The 24,515-nt window shown below is 20.6% G+C and overlaps 8 protein-coding genes across 8 annotated transcripts; 4 read left to right on the top strand and 4 right to left on the bottom strand.

The window, feature by feature from the left end:
• Positions 1–2,755: 2,755 nt before the first annotated feature.
• On the top strand, positions 2,756–4,381 carry SRAE_X000013700 (General substrate transporter family and Major facilitator superfamily domain, general substrate transporter and Major facilitator superfamily domain-containing protein; the record flags this gene model as incomplete). The annotated part of the gene is made up of 4 exons (XM_024644444.1): positions 2,756–3,006; positions 3,047–3,396; positions 3,445–3,942; positions 3,996–4,381. The coding sequence occupies 4 exons, from the start codon at positions 2,756–2,758 to the stop codon at positions 4,379–4,381; spliced, it is 1,485 nt and encodes a 494-aa protein (XP_024510002.1).
• Positions 4,382–5,243: 862 nt separating this feature from the next.
• Positions 5,244–7,480, top strand: SRAE_X000013600 (Frag1/DRAM/Sfk1 family-containing protein; the record flags this gene model as incomplete). The annotated part of the gene is made up of 5 exons (XM_024644443.1): positions 5,244–5,353; positions 5,410–5,792; positions 5,853–6,183; positions 7,068–7,094; positions 7,138–7,480. 5 exons carry the CDS (start codon positions 5,244–5,246, stop codon positions 7,478–7,480), a joined length of 1,194 nt encoding a protein of 397 aa, XP_024510001.1.
• Positions 7,481–7,567: 87 nt separating this feature from the next.
• SRAE_X000013500 (Nucleotide-diphospho-sugar transferase family-containing protein) lies at positions 7,568–8,674 on the bottom strand (the record flags this gene model as incomplete). The annotated part of the gene is made up of 3 exons (XM_024644442.1): positions 7,568–7,898; positions 7,963–8,351; positions 8,402–8,674. 3 exons carry the CDS (start codon positions 8,672–8,674, stop codon positions 7,568–7,570), a joined length of 993 nt encoding a protein of 330 aa, XP_024510000.1.
• Positions 8,675–9,458: 784 nt separating this feature from the next.
• SRAE_X000013400 (LP10272p) lies at positions 9,459–10,205 on the bottom strand (the record flags this gene model as incomplete). Its single annotated transcript, XM_024644441.1, has 3 exons — positions 9,459–9,511; positions 9,557–9,848; positions 9,891–10,205. 3 exons carry the CDS (start codon positions 10,203–10,205, stop codon positions 9,459–9,461), a joined length of 660 nt encoding a protein of 219 aa, XP_024509999.1.
• A 1,038-nt stretch (positions 10,206–11,243) lies between these two features.
• Positions 11,244–11,945, bottom strand: SRAE_X000013300 (LD39266p; the record flags this gene model as incomplete). Its single annotated transcript, XM_024644439.1, has 3 exons — positions 11,244–11,596; positions 11,662–11,847; positions 11,900–11,945. The coding sequence occupies 3 exons, from the start codon at positions 11,943–11,945 to the stop codon at positions 11,244–11,246; spliced, it is 585 nt and encodes a 194-aa protein (XP_024509998.1).
• A 4,220-nt stretch (positions 11,946–16,165) lies between these two features.
• SRAE_X000013200 (TBC1 domain family member 20) lies at positions 16,166–17,468 on the top strand (the record flags this gene model as incomplete). The annotated part of the gene is made up of 2 exons (XM_024644438.1): positions 16,166–16,558; positions 16,602–17,468. The coding sequence occupies 2 exons, from the start codon at positions 16,166–16,168 to the stop codon at positions 17,466–17,468; spliced, it is 1,260 nt and encodes a 419-aa protein (XP_024509997.1).
• A 1,152-nt stretch (positions 17,469–18,620) lies between these two features.
• SRAE_X000013100 (Protein king tubby) lies at positions 18,621–20,131 on the top strand (the record flags this gene model as incomplete). Its single annotated transcript, XM_024644437.1, has 6 exons — positions 18,621–18,668; positions 18,707–18,752; positions 18,807–18,999; positions 19,046–19,290; positions 19,338–19,453; positions 19,499–20,131. 6 exons carry the CDS (start codon positions 18,621–18,623, stop codon positions 20,129–20,131), a joined length of 1,281 nt encoding a protein of 426 aa, XP_024509996.1.
• A 243-nt stretch (positions 20,132–20,374) lies between these two features.
• Positions 20,375–24,483, bottom strand: SRAE_X000013000 (Dbl homology (DH) domain and SH3 domain-containing protein; the record flags this gene model as incomplete). Its single annotated transcript, XM_024644436.1, has 2 exons — positions 20,375–22,116; positions 22,164–24,483. 2 exons carry the CDS (start codon positions 24,481–24,483, stop codon positions 20,375–20,377), a joined length of 4,062 nt encoding a protein of 1,353 aa, XP_024509995.1.
• Between the last annotated feature and the right edge of the window lie 32 nt (positions 24,484–24,515).

The raw sequence follows: 24,515 nt of genomic DNA, 5'->3' as shown, positions 1-24,515 counted from the left end.
ACATTTATTTATATACTATATTAATTTTAGATTTCTCTCCCTTTATTCTTGCAAAAAAAAAACAGATGTTTTCTGCATAATGTATATTTTTAACATCAAGCAAACCGAAATTTTATATCATACACTACTGAAATGATATTTAAAGTTTTATTTATTCAGTTTAAAAAAAAATGTAGGTTATATCATACACATGAATTTTACTTCCGCATATATTATATTTTCAAAACTTTTTGCCATTCATATTCATTAATAAAAGTTTTATTCATAAGAAAAATTTTATAAATCATAAAAGTCAATAAAATTAATAGTAATTTGAAGTTTTTATATTTTAATTTAAAAGATACACTAATCTTATTTAAGAGTATGTCTGGTTAAGATAAATGATTAAAAGAATAAAATTTCAAATATTCAAAACAAGGTGATTGAACTATTTTTTCAGTGGTTACCGGTGGTCGTAAACTGGATTTGAATAATAGAGAAAAGAAAACGTGTTATAGTATCAAATAAATAATTAATGATAAAGTATAAATTTCTATAAATTATAATATGAACTTTAAACTATCAAATTATTATCATTATGAAAATATCATTTGTAACATGAAAAAATAGTACGAGTATTAATTAAAATGAATATTGAAAACAAACTTAATATTTCAAGACACAAGAAAAAGGATTAAATCCAAAACAAAAAATGATTTATGGAAATTAAGATAATCCCACCTTTATTTGGATATTTAAAAACGGAAAAATAGGTAAAAATTCAATCTTGAGAACAACCATGACTTGTATCTACAGAATGGATTCAGAATCTCAAGAGAAAAATGATCAAAAACAATATAATAAATAATTTTATTCTTAAGTTTAAAAAGTACAAATGATAAAGATAAATTAATTTAAATTGCTAAAAAGTTAGCTATCCATTTGATAGTAAATATTAGTAGAGAAGATGTTATTTTGCTTCTAATTTTTGAGAGTTATAAGGAATTGTTATAATTGTTAATTTTTTTATGTAAAATGATTTAGTATTATCTACTGATTAAGAATAAAATTAACACAAACTTGCATGGCAGCACTTTAATAAGTTACATAGTTAAAGAATGATACATTTAAGTTTGTAAGACGAATAAATTTGGAGTGATAATAAAACTATAAAGTTTATACATTTGTTAGAGGTTAAAGCTTGATATTATTACGTTTATTAGATAGTATATACTTTTTAAAATATTATAAAAGTTTCAATTTGCTTAAGAATAAGTTAAGGATAATATCTTTTATCTAGATTACATTTTGCGCATTTAACTTTTTATTGCACATTTAGATGAAACTATGATAATAATTTTTTTGTCTAATTTTAGTATCAGTTTTTTTTTTCAAATGTTTTAAAAAGCAGATGTATGAGAAATACTTTATTGTAAATTAAAATGATTTTAAACAATTCAAATAACATTAATTTTTATTATTGTATATATTTAATTGGATTCATGATAAAATCTTAACTATGTTTATTGTTTTGATTAAAATAATGAAATGTCCTGGTGAAATAAATTTCATTGACTTTGTGAGTTTTTGAAATATTGTACTTTAACCTTGAAAACATAAAAAAATGATAGATATCTTTTGTATTATCTAATTTAGCAAATCACAGAAATCATAAATTTTATTATGAATCTTAATGTTTTGAAAAAAAAATGTAGGTTTAAATGTAATTTATCATGATTAAACATTAATTTAAAAAAAATGATATTTTAATGTTGCTTATATATTAAAATTGTCATACAAAAAGTTTGTCTCATATCATTAATAGGACAATAAATAAAAATAAAGTTTATGTATTGTTAAAAGATGATTATGCAGTGAGATTTTTAAAAAGCATTAAAGTTATTTAGTTTTTAAAACAAAAAAATAAATATTTCAGTTTTTTTTTTTCAGATTTTATGAAAGGATCAAGAATGGTAGTTTAAATAATTTCAAAAACAACTTTAAAATGAAATATTAAGAAATCATTTTATGTTTTATGAAGTACAAAAAAAAAGAAATATAAATTCTACATTTGATGTATTAAACATTTAGATAAACGTTTGATTGTTTTATATGTATCAAAAGATATTTATTTATGTTTACTGTTATACAATTAGATGTTAGCTTTAGAACACTATTTCTAAAAATAATTACTTACTATTTTTAGACATTATTTGTAATTATGAAAATTGTGTTTTGTATTAAAATACTTAAAAACACCGATTTAGGTATTACTATCATAAAAAAAATATTGTCTTATCTAAACACATGATAAACCATTATCATGTTGATTGAAATTTAATAACTAAATACTAGTAAACTCAAATATTGACTTTTATTGTTTTTATACTACATTATTTTTCACATACATCATACAAAAAAAGATTTTCAAGAAAAGTTTTCTAATCACTATATATAGATATATTTTAAGAATTTTATAAAGTAGTAATTTTTTTTTTGTTTAAACTATTGATATTTATTTTAATTTAAAAAAAAATTAATTTATATTTAATTTAATAAAAAAATGTATTCTACTTTTGTTATTAATCATCCCTTTTTATCAAATGATGTATAATAGTAAAATTGTTTAGAATCATATTTCAATAAATTAAACTTAAAAATTACTATCGTTATTTAATAAACAAATATTAATTTATATAATATTTATAATCATTTACAAATTATAAAAAAATTTTTCTAACTTTTATAAATAAAAATTGAGAAAAATTTTAGAAAGATGGAAGAAAATCAATATAATGAAGATAATTCTCTTTTCTATAATGATATATATAATTTTATAAATATTTTTAAAAAAGATGGAAAAATTATAACATTAATATTATCATCTATCTTTCTTTCTATTTCACCTGTTGGATATCATATTGTAGTTCTTAATGTTCCAGGAGAAATAATTCAAGAAAGCATTAATCAAAGTATATATAATCTTTTTAATATTAAATTAAATGATAATCAATTAGGAATATTATGGTAAATATTTAAAAATTATTATAAAAAATGTTATTTTTAGGTCATTAACAGTATCAGCTCAAGCATTTGGTGCTCTTATTGGATGTTTCTCAATTACATATTTTGTCCAAAAATATGGAGTAAAATTTACAATGTTTTATATAAATAATATTGTTCTTATTAGCTCATCTTTATTAATGTTAATGTCAAAATATATATTTACATTTTTTCTTTTATTTAGTGGAAGAATTTGTGTTGGATTGTATACTGGAATGGCATGTGGTATTACACCTATGTTTATAAAAGAAGTTTCACCTAAACATATTAAAGGTTCTTTAGGATGTTTCTTACATATATCTGTATGTATTGGATCAGCAATCTCAGGAATACTATCACTTGAATTTATTTTAGGTAATTCCAATACATGGAATTTTCTTCTTCTTTTACCAATGTTCTTAGGAATTTTTCAAATGTATATTGGTAAAAAAATACCTGATACACCAAATTTTTTACTACAAAATTGTGATTATAATAAGGCTTTATTATCAATTAAATATTATTATAATATTGTAAATGGTGATGGTGAAGAAAGAATATCAAAATATAGGGAACTAGTTACTAATTTATCAACGCAAATTTCAATTAAAGAAGCATTTAATGATAGTAATACTCGAAAAGGTATCTTTTTAGGAATGATATTAAATGCAGCGCAAATATTTTGTGGATCTATGACAAGTGTATCATATTCAACATTTATGTTTAATTCTGTCTCATTTTCTAAAATATTAACACCATTTCTACCAACAATTGGATCACTGGTAAGTGTTTTATTAACAATACCCGCTATAAGATTAGTTGAAAAATATGGAAGAAGACAACTAATAATAATTACATTAATTATATGCGGATCAGCAAATTACTTAATGACACTTTTTTCTCTTATATCGCAATCTAATGGTAAATATTAATCTTTTTTTAATATTTTTATTTACTTAAATTTTTTTTTATAGTTTCTCCAAGTTGGGGTACCTATGCATATTCTATAACATTTTTATTAATGGGAATAGGATATAATATAGGTATAGGTCCATTAGCATATTTTGTACCAGAAGAATTAGTTCATCCATGTGCTTCATCTGTAGCATTAGGTTTTTCAATATGTATAAATTGGATTTCAACAATGCTTACTAATTTAATATTTTATCCATTAAATATTGAAATTGGTGGATATAGTTATTTATTATTTGCCTTACCTACAACTATTTTTACAATTATTTTGTACTTTTATTTACCAGAAATGAAGACATCACAAAATAATACTGATAGACAAATGTTAACATGTAATTTATTACAAGATGTCTATGATGATGAATCAACATATGGTACTTTTATCTAACAATAAATCACAAAAATATTATATAAATATAATTTTGGTGACGGGTTATGAATATATATCTTTTGATAAAACTTTATACTTTATTATATAATGAACGTTATAATTATCTTAATTAAAATATTTTTATTCATCTATTATATTATTCTTTCATAAGTTAGAAAAATTTTTATTTATTAATTTTTAAAGTGATTATATATAATTTTACTGTGTTTTAAAATTAAAATATTTAATATAATGGATAAACCATATTACAAATATTTTAGATAATAATAAAAGTATCTTTTATAGAAGAATTTATTATATTTTTTTTTAGATTATTTTACAATATAAAAAAAAAATTAATATATTTTTTTATTATAAGAATAGAATTTTTATAGTAATTATAATATTTTATTTATCCTAAATAATTGATCAAAACATTTAACAATGAAATATTAAGTTTTTTTTTTATATATTATATTAGTACTATTTATAATTAAACATAAATTATTGTATTCTATAAAATGTTCTTTTTAAAATCAACTATTTTTTTTATATTCATACATAACCATATAAAATATAAGGATTTACTAGAAAATTTATAAAACCTGTCATCGTAGGTTCCTTGTCTAATACAAATAATAATCTTAAAACTTCAATTATTATACATTTAGAAGAAATACCTTTTTAGAATTAAAATTTTTTATCTTAATTTTATTAATTATTTAGTTACTATTTTTAATTATAAAATAAAGTTCGTCTATTTTTAAACATATATAATATATTTATTCTTATTCATTTAGATAAAAAATAAATTTTATAATTTAATATTAATTAGTTATATTGTTTATTAGTTATTTTTAATAATTAATAAAAAAAAAAAATGGAAGAAGTGTCAAAGTCATCTTTTCAAAATAATATAAGGTGTATAAAAAAGTTAAATGATAATAATGTATATACAGATGGTGTATCAAAATACACAGAAATAATAAGGTTAGTTTTTATAATTGTAAATTTTGTATTTAAAAAAAAATCTTTTTCTTTTTAAGAATTTCACCGTTGTTAGTATTTATTTGTGGTGTTGTACCACCATTATTTGGTTCAATAGTATCTATTTCACTTGCTCTTATATTTCATAACTCTGCTATAAGTAATTATCATTGGCAATGTGGAAAAGCATTTTTACCATCATTATCAAGAATTATAAATCTTCCTATTGAAAGAATATTTTGGCAAATTCTTATTTTAATGCATGTACCAATACGCTTTCTTGAAATATGTGTACAGACTGATAGATATGGCAGATTTGAAAATGTAGTTAATGGAAAATCTAAACTACATACTATATTAATCAAAATATATACTATTTCTGGGTTATTAGAACTTGTTTTTATTGGTTTTTTATCGGTAATAGGAGAAAGGGAAAATGCACGTATGTTTTATTAAGTTATATTGTATTTTTATCTAATTATAAAAAAAAAATTTTTTGTAGAACTTCATGTAATATGTTTTTATTTTTTTGGTATTTTTGGAATAACATTTATGATAACAAATACAATTCTTCATAGAAAAACACTATATTATTGTAAACCATATGGAATATCTTCATATAAATTAAAAATTATATTTTTATCTATATATTGTACAATTGCTCCAATAATGATATTTTCATTTTATTTATATTTCACAAAATGTACAAAATATGCCTATGAAGTATTTGCGTTATGTGAATATTTTGAAGTAGTGATAAATATACTATTTCATTCAACAGCTTATTTAGATATTAAAAAAAAAATTGTTTTATGTACACGTTATGTAGAAAAGTATGTAAATGAACCACATAAGATATTCTCATTTGATGAAAAAAATTGTCCCAAAGTTAATGAAAGTATATGCCGAATTAATATTTCATAGAAAGACGGCATAATTAATTTCAAATTTTTTTTATAAAAAAGAACTTATTTTATTTTGTCTAAAAATATCAATTTAATTATTAAACAATATTGTATTATTTTTATAAAGTTTATTATTATAAAGTAAAATTTTGAACTATTTCTTTATTATTTAATAACAAGATATTTAATTATCTTGTATATATTCATTATTTTATCTAGATGATTAAAGTAAAGTCTTCTTGATATATTTTGATTTGATAAAATCTTTCAATTTATTAATAAAATTTTACTTAATTTCTTTCACTTTCGTTTTGACTTTATATTTAATATTATATTTTATTTTATTTATGTTCGGAGAAAAGTTAATATCAAAAGATGATTCCAATTTATTACGTAAATATAAAGATGCCGAAAAAAATTTAAATTTTTATTGCTTTAGAGGAATTTTTCATGTATTAGTAGGTTTTTTTTGAATGATTGACATTTTTTTATAAAAAAAATATTTTTAAGCCATCAACAAAAATAATTTTTATGTTTCAAAGTGCAGCATTATTTGCATATATTGTTTCAAATTTTCCTTGTTCCATATTTCTTTTAATATTTTTTATTATATTATGTATTTCTACAATATATTCATTTTATACATGTTGTGATTTTTTTCTTCTTCCACTTTTGTCACTACTCTTAACAATACATATTATTTTATTTTATCTTGGATTAAGTATATTAATATTTACTATAAATAATTTTTATGAAAAGCAACTATTAGATGATTATTTTTTTGGATATATTATAAACAATGTATTTGTTAGAAAGTTTTTAAGTAACAATAATTTAATGTAAGTAAATTTATTGTTTTGATATAATTATTTATAAATTTAGTAATTTTTTTCAAATTACTATATACTTTTTTACATCTGGATTATATCTTTGGCAATTTATAATAACATGGAAATGTATGAAATTTTTTGAAATTGTTAAATATCATCCAACATATTGTGCTGTATCAATGCCACCAGCATACCTTAATCAACTTTCATGGCAAACAAATAATAATAAAATTAATTCATTAAGTTCTATATCTGTTATTGGAAGTAAAGCATTTGAAAATGATAATTTTTATACATTAAAAAATAATTTACATGAATATCAGAATGAACTTAATCATTATGATGAGAAGACAGAAAAATTTTATAAATCATTCATTGACATTAATTTATTATAACAATTTTTAAAAATAAATAAAAGTTTAACTAGTGTAAAAATTTTCATTTTTAATTTTAATATCTTTGCGGATAATTTTTTTTTCAATTTAAAAGAATTGCAATGTAAGTGATGGAAGGCCACCATAAATTTTATACCATCGTCCAAATATTGGTAAACTAGATAATAGTTGTCCTATGTATAATAAAAACTTTTGTTTTAATTTTGATTTTGAAAATAATTTTGGTACATTTCCATTTTTTAACATTTTTTGAAGATTTTTAACTTTACCTATATTACATGATTTATCTTTATTTAAAAACCACATATTATATCTTTTCATTGTTACAATTTTTCCACCTTCTGTTTCACCATCCATTTGAAGAAGAGCAGGTGGATTTGTTTGATTTCCATATACCCATTCCCATCCTGATATATATCTAAAAGTGAAATTAAAAAAAAAAAAAAGAAAGATAGTAATCAGTAATTGTTATTTAATCTTACCTATGATCAATAAATTTACATTTGTATAAAGTATTTACGCACATTAATTTTATAGCATCAGGATCTGTGACATAAAAGTTTGACTGATACCAATAAAGATCATCTATAAATTGTCTTGTTTCATTGTTATAGACAATTAAAAAGTTTGCACCATTCATAACTTCTTTCCTATTTCTATCCGATCCATCATAACCAGATTGATCAAGGAAAACACTATAATCAGTTACATCAATATAATTTTTTTTAAATATTTTAAAAATTGATTCTTTCCATATTGTATCTGCTTGTAACATCCAAAAAGTTTTTTTTAAACTTAATAATGTTTTTATAATTGTTGTACGTAAAAGAAAAAAACTCATATATTTACTATCACCAAAAGAAAATGTTTCCTAAAAATAATATAAATTTTTTTTTTGTTTTATAAAAATTTATAACATACAGATAGGCAATCAATCTCCCATGTATAAATATTTAAATTTGGATATCTAGATTGAAGTTCATTTTTTGATTCATAATCTAATGTAAAAAATAATATTTCTTCCTCAAAATTTACAAACTCTTTAACGTTACACATCCAATTTAATGTAATATCAACAGCATACTTATTTAACATTATCACTCCAAATTGATTTTTTAATTTTGATATAACTTTTGAAAATAATGGATCATATAAAATATCTTCATGTTTAAATTCTAAGGCACAATAATTCATTTCTCTTACAATAATAAATCCTTTTAAAATATTATTTATTAATAAAATAGTTATTATATTACAAAAAATAAAAAAAACATTTATAAGAAACATAACTAAAAAATGATTATTATTACAATATAAATTTTTTAAATAATCAAAAAATTGTTTTAAAAAAAATTAATATTTTTTTCTAATTGGTAATTAATTATAGACAATATTTAAATAGATATACATATAGAAATATATTTATGTATAGAAATAAAATATATGGTATTTATTACTATAAAATATTTTTTCATAAATTTATTCATTAATTAAAATTATTTATAAGATAATATGATGAATTAAAAAGTATAAATGTCCTACTAAGATAAATTAAAATGTACATGGCATGAACTTTATGAAAATTTATATGATTAAAAAGAGTTAAATATCAAAATGATTTAACCAATAGATTGTAAATATTTAGTTATTCCATTAATAACAATACTTATATATATATTTTCTTCTAAATATATATATATAGTTTAAAATTTACGTTTTTATAAATTTATTATATTAAATCATTGTTTCTAACTTTTTTTTCTATTATATTATACATTTATTTTAATATTATATAAAAAAAATTTAAGAAAATATTTATTTAAATCATTATTCGTACTAATTAATTTTTTTTCAGCAAATTTGAATCAAAAAAAAAAATTTTTTTTTTTTTTAAATTTGAATGATAAAATCTTTTATTCCAAATACTGATTTTATCTATAAATTAATTTGTAAAATTAGGAAGTCAAAAATTGCGATATTAATATACTTCTTTCTCATCTCGACTACCATCAAAAGAGCTTGTTTTACAATCTATAAAATATTTATTTTACTATACTTTTAAAAGTTTAAACTTACAATTTAGATAATCATAATATTCAGGTAATCTTTGTGGTTGTTTTCTAGCTAATATAAATCCTAATATTGATAAAAGTAGTTGATCAAAAATAAGAACAACAGACATTACAAAAGCCCATCTGACACTACAATATCCAAGTGTATATATTTGTGAATCACAAATTTCTCTTGCTATACTATGATCCCATGAAAATGGAAAAATAAAACTTCCAACTGTTGTCATGACAAATGATAATAATTGAAACCATGATGCAACCAAAAAAACATATCTTTCTGTTAGAAGAACAAAAAGCTTAAAAAGAATAAAATAATTAATAAAATAAATTATAATTACCATTATTGAAAAAATAGCAAATCCATTTAAAACAGCAGCTGAAAGGTAAAATAAAAATGATATATGTGATATAATAGAAAAAGGTTTAATATTTAATATATCCCATTCACAATCATAACCATTATTACAATAATTATATAAACCAAAATATGACTTTGTTTTATTATTACCAATCCATTCTGGATTAATAATAACAAGTAAATGTAGAATAGAAGAACATATAGTTAAAAAAATCCATACAGCACTTAAAATTCTCCAATTTTTATTATAATCTTTATTATTTGTAATTAAATCAAGATAATTATTTTGATACATAATTTTTTTTAAAGTATAATAAAAAAAATATACTTTTAAAAATTATTAAATATTAATAATATTTTTAGATAAATATAGACTAAAAATATTTTAGTAAAGATTAAATTAGTATTGTATCAAAAGAATATGTCAAAAGTAGTAAAAGGTAAAAGTAATATATATACTAAGAATTGAAAATTATAATATTAGTATCAATATAGATCTTTAAAAACAAATATTAATTTGTTTATTTAAGAGTAATTGACTCTTTAAAGATTAAATGTGATTTTAAGGTGAAGATATTATCAAAACAAATTAATACTATATGAAGTGATTAACAATAATATAAGTAAATGATTTAAAATTTAACAAAGAAAATTTTTTTCAAACAAATTAAGCACTAAATTAATTTTATATTAAACTTTTCATTTTTCTTTTATAAATAATATATCTTACTGTCTTTTTATATTATCTTTATATTTCTTAATATTATCTTACTTTACAATTGACACTTATACATTATAGTTTAAAAAAAAAACTTTAAACGATATTTAAATTGCTTTATTTAGAAAATAAAAATATTTATATTAATTAAGGATAATAAAGTTTTTAAAAAAATGTTACATAAAATATCCATATAATAAATATGTTGCAAACATTTTTTTCAATTTATAATATTTGAAAAATCTTTCCAAAAAATTGTGTTATTATAAAATTATTGCAGCAAACAAGAGTCAAAATAGCAATATCTGTTAAATGATTATTTTGTTGAAAAATTTTACTCCAAGATAAAAAATGATCAAGAAATAGAAATATTTACAATTCATTTCTTATAAATATATTATATGGATATAAAGTAATTACATGTAGATTAATAATAATTAAATGATCTATAGATTTTTTACTATTAAAAAAAATAATATATTTTTCGACTAACAATTAGTCAATTTCGAATGGTACATATTTAAAGATAAAATAAAATTAATAATTATTCCAAACATTGTATAGTAAAAATACTTTGCCCAAAAAAATATTTATATTGTTAATTATATTTTTATTTTAATCTAGATATTGCGCCAACCATCTGAAACCTTCCCCATATCCTTGCCTTTTCAAAACAGAACACATAAATATTTCCATTGGTCTTGTTATTAAATCTTTTTTTGGAATGTTACCTTTACCTGTTGTCATATCAGTTATTCCAAGATGATACTTTAAATAATCTTCATTCAATGCATTTGGTTTATCAATTTTATTACCAAGAATAAGAATAGGACATGATGAAATTTGTTCATCTTTAAGTAAACTTAATAATTCTTCTTTTGACTCAACAATTCTTTCAAGATCAGCACAGTCAACTAAAAAAACAATAGCATCAACGGCTGGAAAATAATCTTTCCATACTCTTCTAGCTATAAAAAATAAACAAAAACAATATTAATGATAAAAAAAATATGTTAATAAATTATATATTTACCCTGTGTATGACCACCTAAATCAAAAGTTGTAAATTTTATTCCACCTAATGATAATTCTTCTGATGTTGGATGAAGTGTAGGAACATGTTGTGCAATTTTATCATCCTTTAACATATGAAGAAGTGTTGTTTTTCCAGCATTATCTAATCCTAGAAATACAAGCTTTCCACTTTTTTGAGACAAACCTTAAAAATAAAATTATAAATCAAAGATCATAAAGTATTGTTAAAAATTTACCTAAATAATTAAGAGCACTTGAAATCCAACCCCATAACCAAGACATTATTGTGATAAATCAATTTTTTAATCTTAAAAAAAATATTTAATTTATTAAAAATTATGTAAATTAAATTAAAAGTAACATAATAAACAAAACGAGAATAAAAAAAAATATTTATAGTTTTAGTATAAAGATAAAGTATTAATTTAATAATTTAATAATAATATAGTGTTTTTTTTATTAAACTAATATATATAATGATAAAAAAATATAATTTTATTAATATGTAACAAATCAAATAATTATAAATATTTTACACGTTTCTTAAAAATCATAAAATGACAGGAAATTTTCTTTAAAAATACCAGATAAGTAGGTTTTGTCATTTTACATATCGCGTGATTAATTTTACTACAATATATATATATATATTTAAATATGTATAGATATCTTTACACTTAAAATATTATTATCAGTATTAACTGATAAAATTATATGAATGGTGGTATTTTAAATAAAGATTTATGCACTATATGAAAGGGTAAAGTTAATTAATTGTCTATATATATATATAAATAATATTATACGTTATTAAATAAAAATTAATTATAAATTTTCTTAATTATTTTTTTTTTAAAAACATATCATATGAAATATATCAAGCAATAAATATATCAGGTGACTTATTTTATATATCATCTAAGTAAGAAAAATATATTAGTTAAATTTTAGAATAGTTATATTAATATAAATCACCAAAAAAATTTTTTAAAACTTTAAGAAGGACATTGATATGGAATTTAAGATAAAATAAATATATATATGTAATTTTTACTTGATGAAAGTGTAATAGTCTAAATTTTCTTAAATCATAAATATATTTAACAAACTTTTTCTATTATAAGTTGGTTTGTTCACCTATTCAACCATAAAATGATCAAAAAATTTATGAAGTAATATTTTATAATATTGGAAAATTTATATTCATGACGTTTTTTCTTTGATTTTTTTTTGTTATATGAAATTTAAATAATATAATAATTATTGCTATTATAAAATGTTATAAATATTGAAATATTATAGTTTATATTAAATTTAACATTTTATTTATCATAATTTATAGATGCCCATTATAAAATGTTTATTAATATCTATTCATGTAGTCATGTTTATTTTTTAAAATTTTTATCGATATTAAAATAAATAGATTTAGAAAGAAAATACTTTAAGACTAATAAAGTAATCTTTTTCATAATATTTAATTAATAAACAATTATAAAAATTTATAGAAAAATATAAATACAAATACACTTAATTACGATTTTTTATTTTTTCTAATAATATTATTTAAAACTACTTTTTAATGTTTATCAAAATTAAAATTTTTAAGATACAAATTAATATGAATATTTTTCTAACAAAAGCTAAATTATTTTTTTTATATAAAAAAGAATATTATTAATTAAAGTTTAAGTTACATATATGATACAAAATTTAAATGAATCATCAATTAATCTAAAATTTGAAACATCTAAAAATATATTAAAGAAACTAAATTATTCGTTAAATTTAAAATTACCAAAATCAATTATAGTTTTTAAAGTGCATCATCATTAAGCATTGTTAAAAAAAATAAATTTTTAATGTTTAATCATTAATTGATTGAGAAAAAAAAACTAACTAACAATTATTATTGATAAAAAAAAACATATAAGCATTAATAATATAAATTTTATTATAAACAAATATACATTAAAAACAATAGTTAATCTTTCCATTGAAATCTTTTGAAAATAATTCGATTGAACGGCAATATTAATTTTAATAATTGATAACAACTATTATATTTAAAATAATACATATAAAATTTATGAAAAGAGAATAATCTTAATATATGTTATTTTTTTCATGTTGACAATGTTTTATGGTCCACTTATAAAATCTTATCTTTAAAAAAATACTAGATAAAAATTTTATCATTGAACTATATAAAAAAAATATCTAACAAGTCAATATTAATGTTAAAGAAAAAACATAATAATGTAGTGAATTAGAATTTTACTTAGCACTACTTTTATATTTTATTGCTGTACTTTTTACCTTTATTTTAAAAAAAAAAAGTTGGTAATAAAGTTTTTTTGGTCTAATAAATACAACTGCACTTTTTTACTGATAATATTTTTAAAGAAAATCTGTATTTATACATTATTTATCTATTTTTTTCAATGATTTAATGGATAAATATATTATTTATGTTTTTACATCATAATCAAATTTATAATATCATAAATTGTCCTTAAATGTATAATTATATTTTAATTAATTTTTTTTAAATTAATTAATTGTTATAAAAAAAATTAAAGCAAAGATCAGTTGTCAACCAAATTAAATTTGATTTTTTTTAAAGTGTAATTTTAATGTTTAATTAACATTTTTAAATTTAAAATTGTCTAAAATATTAATAAACAATTAATTTATTCTGCATCATATAAATAATAAATTTTTTTATACAAATATTACATTAAATAAACCTTCGTAGAAAATAAAATAAAATAAAATAATGTTTAATAATTAAATATCAAGAATTATTAGTAAATCTTTTAATACAATATACTAATTTAATAAATATTTTTTCAATCAACTATTAAACTTTATTACATAATTTAATAATGTTACACAATTAAAAAACAAATCATTGTTTCTTTAAACCTTCTGACAGTTCATTTACAATAGATAAAAAAAATAAAATTTCATTTTTTCCAGAGAATAAAGCTTATTGTTTATCATTTAAAGAAAAATAAACTAACGAAAATACACTTTCTCTTTTTAATTCCTAATTCATTTTGAAAAATGGTTTTATTTTAAGATATCAATTTAATATAATTTACTTTCTTATAACACATACATATAAAACTGTTTATTAATTTTAATTAAATTATTTTAGATGTCTCAAATATTTATTATAAAGAAATAAAAATTTTGTTTTAAACTTTTTAAAAGACATTAAAATTAAAGAAAATATAAAAGTTATAATAAATCTCCAAAACCCTAAATTGAAAATGTGTGTTAGAATAATTTTAAAATCAATTTCACTATCATATATATATATATATCATAATAAAAAATTCAATAAGCTTTTATAGATAATACTAATATATATGAAAAATCATCAGGTGATAGATAGCATAAAAAATTTAACATTAAATATTGATATTGTTTAAAAAGTATAAAAATTTTAATGATAACTATTTTTTTGATTAAAGTGATTTCATGAAATCAATATAATTTTAAAAAAAAATGACAAAAATTTTATAGATAAAACTATAAAAAAACCAACTATAAATTAAAAATAAAAGGATAGTTAATAGTACTTTACTCTAGACCAATATGCTCTAAATCATTATTAGTTTTTTTTATTTATATGTTTTATTTTTACTAAATTGAGTAGTATTTTACAAAATCTAAATGTAATTCAATTTTAAATTAAATTAATAAACATTAATAGAAATTTAAAGCACCATAAATTTGCTTTATAAAAAAAATTTTTATTTTTCTTAAATGATATTTTATATAAAAATGATGTATTTAATTTCTTTAATGATAATATATTTTGATATAAAATATTAATTGATGATTTAAATATAAAAACATTAATGTTTACTTGTAAATAAGGCTTTGGTAAAGTTTTAAATAATTATTTGCTTTATTTTTGATGTTAAAAATTTTTTCCATAATCCACTTTATATCTACTTTTACTTAGTTTGCATAGAAATAAAAAACATTTGTAAAGTAATAAAAAAAATCAACGAAATCGGCAAACATTATATTTATAATATGAAAAATAAACATAAATATTTATTATAAATGAATATTTTATAGAATAATGAAATAAGCTTTACCTATCATAAAGTTTTGTTTATTTTTAACATTTTTAATGTATATAAATTTAATTAATTTAAACCAAAAAATCAAATAAATATTTATTGTTATTAAAATATAAAAACTAAAATTGATTTCCTTAAATGTAACAAATTTTAGAACGTTCTAAGCAGAGATATTTTTTATGACGAAATAGTTTGGGTAAATGTGTACAATAGTAACATTTATGTGTCAAAAACGATATATTGCAACTTTTTTTTTTAATAATTTAAATATTTTATTAAATATTTCTTAATGTTTTATATCTTTATTATGATTTATTATCTATCAATCTTCTTTTTATACATAAATTTTTATAATAATATTTCTTTTTTTTCTAGTTAAATTCAAATTTGTTGCTACAAATGAATGGGTCATTTGATGAGACATGGGATGAAATTCCTGATTTACCATATATTGGAGAGTATGAACCAGAAATAGATATACCATATAATCAAATATCATCAGATGCTTTTGTTGATGCTTTAAGTATTAGATTAAAAAAAAAATGTTTAGAAATAAAAAAATTTTTACAGGAAAATGATAACAATCTTCATTTACATAAAGAACAATTAAGAAAATTTGCTATCTCACCGGGTGGATTAATTTTAGATGAGTATAGAGAAAAAATATGGCCAATTTTAGCTAGATATTATCCATCAGATCTTGATTATTTTAAAAATGATGATGAAGATGATGATTCTGATTTGGAGTACGATACCGTATCTTCAACATGTAACATTGAATGTGATGATGAAGTATGTTTAAAAATTCTATATTAAAATAATTACTGTTTTATAGTACATTGAACCTACAATAGAAATGTTACAACTTCATAAAGATTGGAAGCAAGTGCAATTAGATGTTAATAGGACATTAGAGAGATTTCCACCATTTATTGATGAAGAAAATAGGAAAAAACTTATGAAAGAATTGACACCTTTTATTATTAGAATACTTAGTAGAAATAAAAAATTCCATTATTATCAAGGTTTTCATGATGTTTGTTTAACAATTGTTTTAGCTGTTGGTTTAGATATTGGCTATCAGGTATGTAAATCATTAACTAGAAAAGGAGTTTTTTCAAAATATTTAAAAAAAACACTTGAAGAATCTGTTTTAAAAGAATTAGAATTAATGTTTCCAATTTTTTTTAAAAGAAGTAAGATAATTGATAAAACATTAAAAGAGTCAAATATGACATGTATATTTGCTCTATCATGGCCATTAACATGGTTATCACATTCCCTTCAAAATTATAAACATATTGTTTTATGTTTTGACTTTTTTTTAAGTTCACATTCTTTAATGCCAATCTACTTATCATCTGCTTTAATACTATCAAGAGAAGAAGAGATTCGTTTATGTGAAAAAGATATGGGACTTTTATATGGGGTACTTAATAAAATTCCAAAAAATTGTCGAATTCCTGAAATTATAGCTGAAGCACAAAATTTATTTGATGACTATCCACCTATGGTTTTACGAAAACGTATAATGAATGAGTATTTGTTAGATCGCAAAACACCTATCCCAAGACCAAAAAAACCTATTTCAAGAGATTCTATTTTAAATAATATAAATTTACTTGGTTTTGTTGGATTTGGAAGTGCCTTAATATTATATTTCGTATATCAATACTACTCAAATGTACTCTCTGGATATTAAATTTGAAAAAAAAAATATTGTTTATCAATGCAAAATTAATTTTCTTTCCACTAAAAAATTTTATTGTATATAAATGATAATATAGTAAATTATATATATATATTTAATTTTAATTAATATTTACTTTTTTGTATTATATCCATTAAGAATTTCCTTCTTAACAATATTTATTATGTTATTTTTATATTATATATATTTTAAATAATTATAAATGTTAAAATATAGATAAAGTAACAGGAAAATTAAAAGAAAATTAGAAGAAATGAATTGGAAATGTATAAAATAACTAAATTTTAATGTTTAACAGTTCTACCAACAATTTATAAAATTTTTGAGGGAATACAATAATTTTAATTTATCATGGTTACCCTAGTAACCTTAAGACTGTTATCTGCATACGATATATCAAGAAAACTTTTTAAATGCTTATTATATTTATTGGTATCATAGGATTGATATTACACTTAACTACACTTACATATTTAAAATACTTTTATTCATACTATTATATATTTTTTAAAGTACATTCATGTAAGTAGTTAATATAGTCTCATTAAAGCGGATATATTTTATCATACAATAATTTTAAAAAGAAAGAATTAAGTTATATCTAAATTATTATCACAAAATGAAGTACATTTTTGTATGTAATTATAAATAAGACTATTAAATTGTCAATATCACAATTAAAAAAAAAAAAGAAAATTTTTGAAAAAAATTCTCTTTTTAACATCTATTATTTTTTTTTTTCTATTGATACTTTTTTTTGAAAAAAAAAATATGAAGCTTTTATAAATATATAATTTTAATTTATTTTTTGAAATAAAAATATATGTATAAGTTTTTTTTTATTTAAATTATAAAAAATGTAATTATTTTAACATTTCTTTTTTAATTTATATTATAATTATATTATTAATAATTTAAGTTACTTTTAACAGGTGTTGGTAGATAAAATATAAATTATTTCTAAAATTAATAAAATGTCTGTAAAAATATTAATAAATTCAAAACTAAATTATTTTTTTTAATATTTAATAAAGATATGACTTATATATAAGTTTTAATTTTATTATAAAAATTCTTTTTTTTGTTATAGTTAAAAAGAACTAATTTGAAAGTTATTATATATTATTATATTATTTTTTTATAATGAGTAATGAACAAAAAGAATGGATTAATCATAATTTACGAAAACAAGTAAGTTTTAAAAAATTTTTTTTTCAATATTTTTTTAGAGAAGATTATTAGAAGAAAGACAACGTCAAAAACGTTTAAATACAGGTATGTTAAGTGTTGGTAATTTAAATAATACCTATTATTTTTAATAATCTAAAGGTGTAATTAATTCAGATAAAAATTGTTTTGGACAATCATTATTTAATGCTTATTCTTTTAATGAATGTAAAGATAAAAATAACAAAGAATTATATGCTTATGAAAATCCATTAACATTAAGTAGTGATGAAACTGATGCAATACAAAAAACATACATTACAGTGAAAAATTTTACTCCTCCTCCAGTACAAAGGTTATTTTTCATATGTATAAATATTATAAGTAAAAATTTATTTTAGTATACCAAGTGATGATGATATAGGAAGTATTGGTTTATCAGAAGAAAAATTTCAAACTACTAGTAATTCATCAAATAATAGATATGGCAATTCTTACACTGATTCAAATACAAATCTTCTTGATTCACCGCAAAAACCTGGAGGATCCCAAATTACACATGATGGTTTAGAGAATCATATACTACCATCTATACAACAATGTAATATTAATGATATTATTAATAATTTGCCAAAATTTGTAACAGGTATATTAAATTTAAAATAACTAAAAATTAATTTTTTTTTAATATAGAAACAGTTCAAAAACATTTAACAATGAAATGTCGTATAACTCGTGATAAAAGAGGAGTAGATCGTGGTATATATCCTACCTATTATCTTCATTTAGAAAAAGAAGATGATAAAAAGGTAATATTTATATAAAATATATAATTAATTTATTATTGTTTTTAGATTTTTTTATTAGCTGCAAGAAAAAGAAAAAAAAGTGCAACAGCTAATTATCTTATTTCAACAGATGCTACTGATTTAAGTAGAGAAGGAAAATCATTTGTTGGTAAAGTACGTTCAAATGCTATTGGTACAGCATTTACAATATATGATAATGGTCAAAATCCTAAAAAGACAGGTGGAATGAAAGATGAAATACGTCAAGAATTAGCTGCTGTTATATATGATACAAATGTTCTTGGTTTTAAAGGACCACGACGTATGACTGTTATTATTCCTGGAATATATGATTCAGAAATAGGTTCTAGAAAAGAATTTCGTCCATTATCTGATAAAGATTCAATAGTTGAAAGATATAAAAATAAAAGACTTGATGGGTTAGTTGTAATGCAAAATAAAAGTCCTCAGTGGAATGAAGATACTCAATCATATGTATTAAATTTTCATGGACGTGTAACACAAGCAAGTGTCAAAAATTTTCAGATTATTCATGAAGCTGATCCAGATTATATTGTAATGCAATTTGGTAGAGTATCTGATGAATTATTTACTATGGACTTTAGATATCCTTTATCTCCATTACAAGCTTTTGGTATTGCTATGACAAGTTTCCATAGTAAATTGGCATGTGAATAAAAAGATAAATGTATTCTCTTAACTTGATTTTTTCTTTATACTTTATTTTACTTTAAATTTTATATTAAAAAGATGTTTTGATAATATATTTTGTTATCAAAATACCATAAATTTTTAAAAAATAAATGTTTATAATTTAAAAAAAAATATATATATAAATTAAAAATATAGATATAAAAACAAAAATTCTTTTTTAAGTATACTATTTTTATATGTTTTAATAGACAAGTCGAACCCTTCACTTTACATTATTTTTCTTGGTATTGTGTACGGCATAACTGGTCTTTGAGGAATACGTGGTGTGTCAGATGGCTTAGCATCCCAATTTATTGTTGGTGGCGATGCACTTATTGAAGCCCTAATTTCATCCAAAAAGGATGAATTATTATAATTTGGTAATGTTAATTGTGGTTCATTTAAAAATATATTTTGTTGTTGTAAAGAAGCTGATGTTCCAGTGTTAAATTGATTGTAATTTGGGTAATTTAATGTCTGTTGATGTTGTTGTTGGTTTCCAAAATTTTGGAAATAATTTGATAATTGATTTTGTAAATTATTCAAATTTCTTTCATTTGAATTTGTTGATTTTGTTTCGACAGGAGCAAATAAGTCAATAAGATTTTCACTTAAATCTATAAGATCTTCACTTCTTTTTCTCTCCATCTGTTTTGTGTTATTTAAATTATATGGATTCTTATTAGTTATTTGATGTTGTTGTGGTTGTTGTTGAGTTGTTTGAAACATTGTTGTTTGTTGTGGTCTAACAGCTGGTGTAATATTTGTTGGTAACGATATTTTATTTGGTTGACCAATAGACATATTTGAAGTTGGACGTGGTCTAACATTTATGCTACTAGGATTAAAAGTTGAAGCCTTTAATGCTGAATTAATTTCAACATTTTTAGTAGGTTTTTGAATTGAACTATTTTGCGAACCTCCAAATATATCATAATTTATTTCTTTCTTTGTAGAAGATATTGTTGTATTAGGTAATGTTGAGTTTGATGAAGATGAACTTCCAAATATATCTGCTAATAAATCTAATTCATTTTTTTTTGAAGGTCTTTTTATTTCCTCAACTTTTGATTCCTTCTTTGTATTTGAAGTAGAAGGAATATCAATAAGATTATTTGTATAACATTTTGAATTTGCAGATATATTACTACTTAAAGGTAATAAATTTTCTTTAGTGGGATAAATTGATAGACAATCTGGAGATACGATAGATTCTGAAAGACCGTTAGTTACAAAATAATTTTGACCACGTCTCTCAATAATAAGTACAATATTTCCTTTTTTAATATAAAATCTATCAGCTGGATTTTTAAAATTTTTTGTCACAATTCGAAGATTCTCTTTATCTGATGAATTTGGACACATTGATAATAAGAAATTTTTATGTGACTCTGTTTGAACTGGTATATCACTAGTTGTATGAAAATTACTATCATTTAATGGTTGATTTTTAAATCTTATATCAATTTTATCACCTATTGGTAATGCTTCTATTCTCTTAAAAATAAAAATTTTATTATTTTTTTGAATAAAAACAGAAAATAATGGAACATGAGGATTTTTTTTCCAATTTGATTTTTCTCGTTGAAGCATACAATGATTTTTATCAATAGAAAGAAGAAAGTCATAGTGTTTTCCTAAAAATTGATGTATAAATTGTGTTGTAGAATTGTAAATATTATCAATTGTTTTTGGAAGATCAGACTTCAATTTGGTATTTAATGCATCATACTCTGCCTTCTTACTTGATATCTCACTAGTTGGTTTTAAAGAATTTAAAGCATTCTCATAATCAGCTAATTTATCATTTCTTTTTTTAATTAATCTTCCATAGTCTCTTGCTGATAAAGCACTAGCTTTCTGTCCTATTTCTTGATCCACTAAATGAACATATTCTGTTATTTTTATAAGTATTGATGTAGTAAGTTCAAGGTATGTCTCCCAAAGACCATCATTTATAGCATTACGAACTAAAAAATAATAAATTTATATATTTTTTTAAAAAAATAAAACAAACCATCATTTTTAGTATAGTCTGAAACATATTTTTTTCCTTCATCTTTCATTACTTTGCGATAAATTTGAAGATGATATAAAAATTTTAATAGTCTTGAATTAGCATCCTTAAGCATGATTAATAACTTTGAAAATTCATTATCTTTTATTTTATTTAATCCTAAATTTGAACTTATTCTGTACTTAAAACGACTACTTTTTTTAGCTACAGAATGCATATTAAGTCTTGATAATCTTTCCATAATTGTTAATGGTTTATCATCTATATATTTCTTTGTTATTTCACATTTTCTTTTTGTATCATTTAAATTTTTAGAAAGATATGTCATATTTTCTTTTGCTTTAAAAAGATTTTTATAATCTGGATGATTTGGTGGTATCATTTTATAAAGTTGATCAAGATATAAAATATATTTCATAGCTCTTTGTATTGGTCTTGTAACAGCACTTGTAACATCAAATATATTCTTACCAGAAAGTCTCATCTCATCAACAATAAGTGATAACTTTTGCCTTAATCCCGAATCACTCTCTTCCTCAATTGTTTCAGCAATACTTTCAAGAGCACCACAATGCGATGTATATGCTTGAAAAAATTTATCTTTAAATCTTATAAATACATAACCAATTTTTTGGTCCTTCTCCTCTTTACATTGTTCCTCAACAAATGCTTCAACAAGATATTTTGACAATAATTTTAACTGGGAATATCCTGTTAATAAATTATCTTTTTCTTTCGTTGTTAATTCATTTGCCTTAGATATTGTAGATTCCCACATTTCTAAAAATGTTGAATATTCAATCTCCGATGATATTAGTTCTTCTATAATACTAGCAATGCTTGTTGGTGTTTTTCTTACATTATATAAAATGGAACCATTATTATTCATATGTGAATCACGTGGAGGATTTGATTCAATTTTCATATTTGGTAATTTTTCCGGTCTTGGTGGAGCAAGTCTAACAGGTTTCAAGTTATTTAATTTATTTGGTGGAGGAGGTCTTTCTGGAGTTTGTTTATCTTCTGTCTTTGCCAATTTGTTAAGTTCAGGAAATTGTACCCATTCAATGTTTTTTCTCGTTGATACATAACTTGGATTATTTATAAACTGATTAGTACTGTCATCATACATTTTATTATTCAGAAGTGAGTAGTTGGTAAAATTTTGTAAAGAATTATTACCCAAATCATTATATGTATCACTTGGAGTATAACTATTATCTTTCTTAGGAAATGTTTCTCCTCCTATATTAATATCAATTTTTTCTTCATTTATTGTTTCTGGTAACGTTGGATATAATGATCCTGTTTGTTTATCATTACAAAAATCTTCCTGATTATATATATCATTTTCAATCTCATATCCATCACCAATATTATCTAAACCATAGCCATCATCAGAATATATTTGCAAAAATGCAATCGGAACAATACCAATCTCTTCTGTCTTAGGATTTTGACATTTTACCCATTCTTCACCACAAAATTCAATAACTTTAAGAGAATATCCTTTTAATACAGTTAACTCATCATCATATTGTGCTGTATAGTCGTATAAAACAACAGCTAAACCATATTCACGTGAATCATTTGAAGGTGTCGATGACTGTTTATCATTTATATTTTCATAAACTATTTCATTCTCATCCTCCATATCTTTAGTCACATAATTTCTAGGAATAACACCTCTTTCACCTGTTCGTTTATTCAATCCATAATACCAATCATCATCGATTTCTTTTTCTATTTCAATTTCATCACCTGTATTTATAGTTAATTCTTGAGATGAACGTTTTTCAAAATCATACAATGACTTCACTTTTTTTCTTTCTTTACAACTGCTTTCAAGAGTTTTTGGATCACGTAAAATAACCGTTTCATCACTTGGAACTTCTGCATAATCATTTCCTTCATTACCAATTAATTTTATATTGATTAATGGTACAACATACGTAAGTGGGAACATACCATCTTTGCCCATTCGTTTTCCATTATCAGCGATTACATATCCTGTAGCCCAAAAATCATCAATACGATTCTCAATACTTATAATTGTAAATTTCGTAAACTGGAGATCATTTTGTTCAGTTGAATTGTAATCAGCAATAGACAATACTAAACATGGTATTATATCACTATCTATCTCAATTTTATTTAAATGAACACTTTCTATAAAGGCTTCCTCATTGAAGCTATTGCGACATCTATACCGAAATTCGCTAGTTGAATCCTGCTCAATTGCTACAACAATATCATCAAATTGTATTGTATTATATGTATTACTCGTAACTCTAGCATAAAATGGAAACAATTTATTCATAATTTAATGATTCTTTTAAAGTAATGCCATCC

The sequence above is a fragment of the Strongyloides ratti genome, assembly GCF_001040885.1.
Source record: "Strongyloides ratti genome assembly S_ratti_ED321, chromosome : X".
Lineage (NCBI taxonomy): Eukaryota > Metazoa > Nematoda > Chromadorea > Rhabditida > Strongyloididae > Strongyloides > Strongyloides ratti.
This window is presented reverse-complemented; position numbering and strand designations above follow the sequence as displayed.